This window comes from Nematolebias whitei, chromosome 21, assembly GCF_014905685.2.
Source record: "Nematolebias whitei isolate Nwh7 chromosome 21, NemWhi1, whole genome shotgun sequence".
Taxonomy (NCBI): Eukaryota; Metazoa; Chordata; class Actinopteri; order Cyprinodontiformes; family Rivulidae; genus Nematolebias; species Nematolebias whitei.
The window spans coordinates 26,156,057-26,160,378 of NC_056518.1; the positions used below are offsets into that span (position 1 = coordinate 26,156,057).

The 4,322-nt window shown below is 39.4% G+C and overlaps 1 protein-coding gene across 1 annotated transcript in view; it reads left to right on the forward strand.

Moving 5' to 3' along the window:
- Positions 1-4,312, forward strand: part of LOC119427204 — a gene marked incomplete at its 5' end in the record, with an annotated part of 94,422 nt that extends 90,110 nt beyond the window's left edge. The window contains 19 exon segments of the mRNA XM_037694783.1: positions 1-13; positions 118-143; positions 310-331; positions 424-451; positions 541-625; positions 749-892; positions 975-1,186; positions 1,287-1,390; positions 1,476-1,594; positions 1,712-1,879; positions 2,094-2,293; positions 2,391-2,503; positions 2,703-2,809; positions 2,948-3,124; positions 3,405-3,613; positions 3,713-3,807; positions 3,912-3,937; positions 4,104-4,125; positions 4,218-4,312. Of these exon segments, the coding sequence (XP_037550711.1) occupies positions 1-13; positions 118-143; positions 310-331; positions 424-451; positions 541-625; positions 749-892; positions 975-1,186; positions 1,287-1,390; positions 1,476-1,594; positions 1,712-1,879; positions 2,094-2,293; positions 2,391-2,503; positions 2,703-2,809; positions 2,948-3,124; positions 3,405-3,613; positions 3,713-3,807; positions 3,912-3,937; positions 4,104-4,125; positions 4,218-4,303 (1,956 nt within the window).
- Between the last annotated feature and the right edge of the window lie 10 nt (positions 4,313-4,322).

Sequence of the window (4,322 nt, forward strand, 5' to 3'; positions counted from 1 at the left end):
GAAACCTTCCCAAGTATGTGTTAGGATATTTTGTGGACAAACTTACAAAAGTCTGGTACCACTCTGTGCTACTAAAGTTATTCATGCCATGCCTAACTTTATATTTCTCTCAAACAGATTGCTCAGAACTTGAGTCATTTATGGTGAGTTCAATTTAAAAGCTGTAGTCCATTGACTATACAGCATTTGATTCTAATTTACATGATAAGAGTAGACATATTTACTCTGTTATACCAGAAATGCCAAGGTATGTTGATTTCATGTAGCTGTTTACTCCAAACTAACATTTCTTGCTTTGTTTGTCTTCAGTGCAAGGAGACACTTGTTGATGGTAGGTCTGCTTCCCACATCCACATTGATGACACAATTGTCAAGTATTCATACCTGATTCAAAATGGGTTTTTTTTGTTTGTTTTTTTACAGAGAACCTGATCTGTGCTGGAGTTAATAGGTGTGTAGTTTACTGTTCTACTCGCTGCAGTGACTGCAAGTTGTTTTCCACAATGTAACTAAGGCAAGATTCTTTTTATTTTTGTTTAGCTCGAAAGTCCAACAAACACTAGCAACAGACAACTCCTCGGCAGCTTTGTGCAGTTTTACCATCACTGAACTCGCCTGCGTCTTGGTAATATTGCTGTCTGCAAACTGTGAATCCTACAAAATAACGTTGTTTGCTTTGGTACAATATGAGGACAAATCCTCAAAACGTTCTGCTAACTTGGATTCATTTATTGTCATTCCTCCACAGCCAACAAGTTTCTCACAAGGCAACTTGGTCATGTTGGCAAAATGCTCTCTGAAAAGCCAAAGGACATACCCAGTTGAAGTTTGGAAGCTTTTTTTCAATAGAACTTCTGTTTTGAATCAAGCTCTTGAGGCATTCAGCATCACGGTAGATCCAATACCACCATTTCAGCATACTGATTGTTTATCTGTGTACATTTTATATCCAACCGGTTGTTCCATCCTTCTAGGCCCCAAACAGCAGCAACCCCGTCTTGACAAATGCCCTTGAAGCTCTAGAAGAAGTGGAACGTAACACAATCAGCCAGGAAGACCTCCACAATGAAAATTTCACCCGCAGTTGGTTCCAGCAGAAGCTCAGTCCATTCCTTGCTTCCTCATCCCCAAATTTCCTGATTTGCCTTAGCGCCAACAACTTCAGCTGCCTGACGTACCAGATTGTGTAAGTACATACAGTGAGAGATCTGTTGCTTTTCTGTAAACAATAGTGCAAAAATCTTGCAGATTATTTTGATGTGAACTACATTCTTTTTTTATCTTAGCGTTGAGGCATTCAGCAGCCAAAAGGCATTCATGGACAGTGACAGACAGGAAACAGTGTTTACTCATTTCATCCAACCTTTCCTAGAGAGAAAAGATTTGTCAGGTAAGGCCAGGATCTTTGGTCCAACTGTATAATATCATATGATGTTACCTAGAGCCAATGCATTTTTCTTCCTTTTATTTTGCAGATCCAGGCTGTGTCTCATCCGTCAATGGTAGTCAACGCTGGCTACAGGCAAACATTGGCAACTTCTCTGAATTTGCAACCATAGAGGAGTTAAAAGCGCTCAATCCAAACTTCTCCAGTGTATGGGCCTACTGCAGTTTCTAACTTGTTCTGTCAAAAGGAATTAACGTATATCTTGTGATTTTGCTAATATTTCCATTTTACTTCCTTATTGGATTTTTATTTTTTCATTTAAAGGCCGACGTTTTGTCAGAGCTGGCTCCATCCCAAGTAGCAGAGTTGCTACTAAGCATAGACATTTCGAATGACACAGAACTGATCGATCGGGTCTTTGAGCGTCTGGAGAATGGCAATGCTGTGGAAAATGTGGATGAGTTCCTGACTAAGCTTACAGAGAATGGACAGGTATACGACACTTTCAAGTGGCAACATAATGGACAGTCACTGACTTAAGAATGACCTATTTTTGTACCAAAAAGCTTGTGAAAACATCTGCATTATTGTAGGTGTGATAATTACTCACATACTTCTGTTTTGCAGCCTCTTGAAACATTGATCAAGGTTCAAAAACATAGCAAAGATGTGGTGTATGACTGCTTCCTTGTCAAAATTATTACAGGTTCCAACATTCCAACCTGTTGTGAGAGATCACATCATGAACAGGACCTTCATGATTGTTAGTCCCCAGTTCCAAAGCTTCAATACGCTCAAGTTTTACATTTGGTTCCATGTCAAACTGGCCCCCATCCTTGCAAGTTTCACTCCAGAGATGCTCCAAAATGCAACCTCAAGCATCAACTGTACAAACTATCATGTCATGTATGTTACATTTTAGGCTTAACCGAGTAATGAATCCATCAAAATACAAAATACTTGTGAGGAACTGTGTATGACAGTTGTCTTCCTTTCATTGCAGTGTGAGTGGGCTGTCCAATGTTTTTTCTGCCATACCACAGAATAGACTGCAAAGTCTTGCACATGTACTACTTGACTACCTGATGAGGTCTGCCAGTATCATAAACCAGCCAGGTAGGCCTGACATATTAAAACTGTGGCCACTTGCCCGAGGCATTGAAATTTGGAAGAAAAAAAAACACTACTGAGATATAAAAAACAAAAATGAATGTAAAACTGTGTGACTGAAAAGAGTACTTGCTCTATAACTTGCTGATTAACAGGGTACCTTATTTGTTGTGCTAGTTCTAACCTGCATATACATATGTCTCAGTTTGCAGGCCTGGAATTCAGACTGATGCCCTAGTGCTTGAAGCAAACTTGGCTCAATTTGCTGCCCTGATACCATACTCTGATCTCAAATTCCTCAACCTGTCCCAGGTAAGTCTGACATCTCATGACTAATCTCCCTTGAGAATAGCAAAACTTTTTTCCAGGACCATGCAGGGTCACAAGAGTGTGCTTGTGGAATTTCTGAAAGGAAATTGTCTCATTCATTTTCTTGATTTGCATCATCAGGTTGCAGTTCTGAGTGTCCTATCACCACAACAGAAGGCTCAGCTGATACTGGATCCAGACAGTGGTGCTTTAAAGGATGCTACCCTTGTGAAGGCTGTGCTCACAAACTTGACGGAGTCTGGTGATGTTGAGCAACTCAGTCAGTTTTTCTACAGTTTTGTTCAAATCACTCTGCAGGTGAATGCTTAACACTAACTCCCTCACATTTTGTCCAACATGTTGAACGCAAGCCATTTTTGAAGAGGCTCAAACTGAATTCAATCATGCATTTTTTACATAACTTGAGTCCTTAAAACATTGAAAGGATCCCTGGACTCCTGCCATAGATACAGCATATATAAGCCACAAAACACATTATTGGGGAAGAATAATTTGCTTGACAATTTTCTGTTTTGTTCACGTAACTTGAAACATTAAAAGGTCTATTGAACAGCGGCTTGGCATCTTTTCTTTACAGGAAAACATAACATTCATTACAAATGGAGATGTACGAGACACCATCTTGAATGTGACCCTAACAGCCCTCGCACCTGAAATGGAGAACTTTAAGCCTGAAGACTATAAACTGTGGTTCCAAGTTTATTTGTGTACTGTAATAGCAAGCCTCCAACCTGGCAGCTTGTGGGTGATACCCAAGAACATCAGCTGTGCATCGTATGCTGCCATGTGAGAAATATTTCTTAAAAGTTTAGAGGTTTTGAGATTAAACAATGTCAAATTCTGGTTCCAGACAATTTGCAACATTTACTGTTTTGTTCTATTCAGAGACACTGGTCTTCGGGATAGTTTGACATTCTTGCCACTGGACCTTTCAATGGGTGTGAGATCAAGCTTGGAGTCACTACAGGAAACCTTCCCAAGTATGTGTTAGGATATTTTGTGGACAAACTTACAAAAGTCTGGTACCACTCTGTGCTACTAAAGTTATTCATGCCATGCCTAACTTTATATTTCTCTCAAACAGATTGCTCAGAACTTGAGTCATTTATGGTGAGTTCAATTTAAAAGCTGTAGTCCATTGACTATACAGCATTTGATTCTAATTTACATGATAAGAGTAGACATATTTACTCTGTTATACCAGAAATGCCAAGGTATGTTGATTTCATGTAGCTGTTTACTCCAAACTAACATTTCTTGCTTTGTTTGTCTTCAGTGCAAGGAGACACTTGTTGATGGTAGGTCTGCTTCCCACATCCACATTGATGACACAATTGTCAAGTATTCATACCTGATTCAAAATGGGTTTTTTTTGTTTGTTTTTTTACAGAGAACCTGATCTGTGCTGGAGTTAATAGGTGTGTAGTTTACTGTTCTACTCGCTGCAGTGACTGCAAGTTGTTTTCCACAATGTAACTAAGGCAAGATTCTTTTT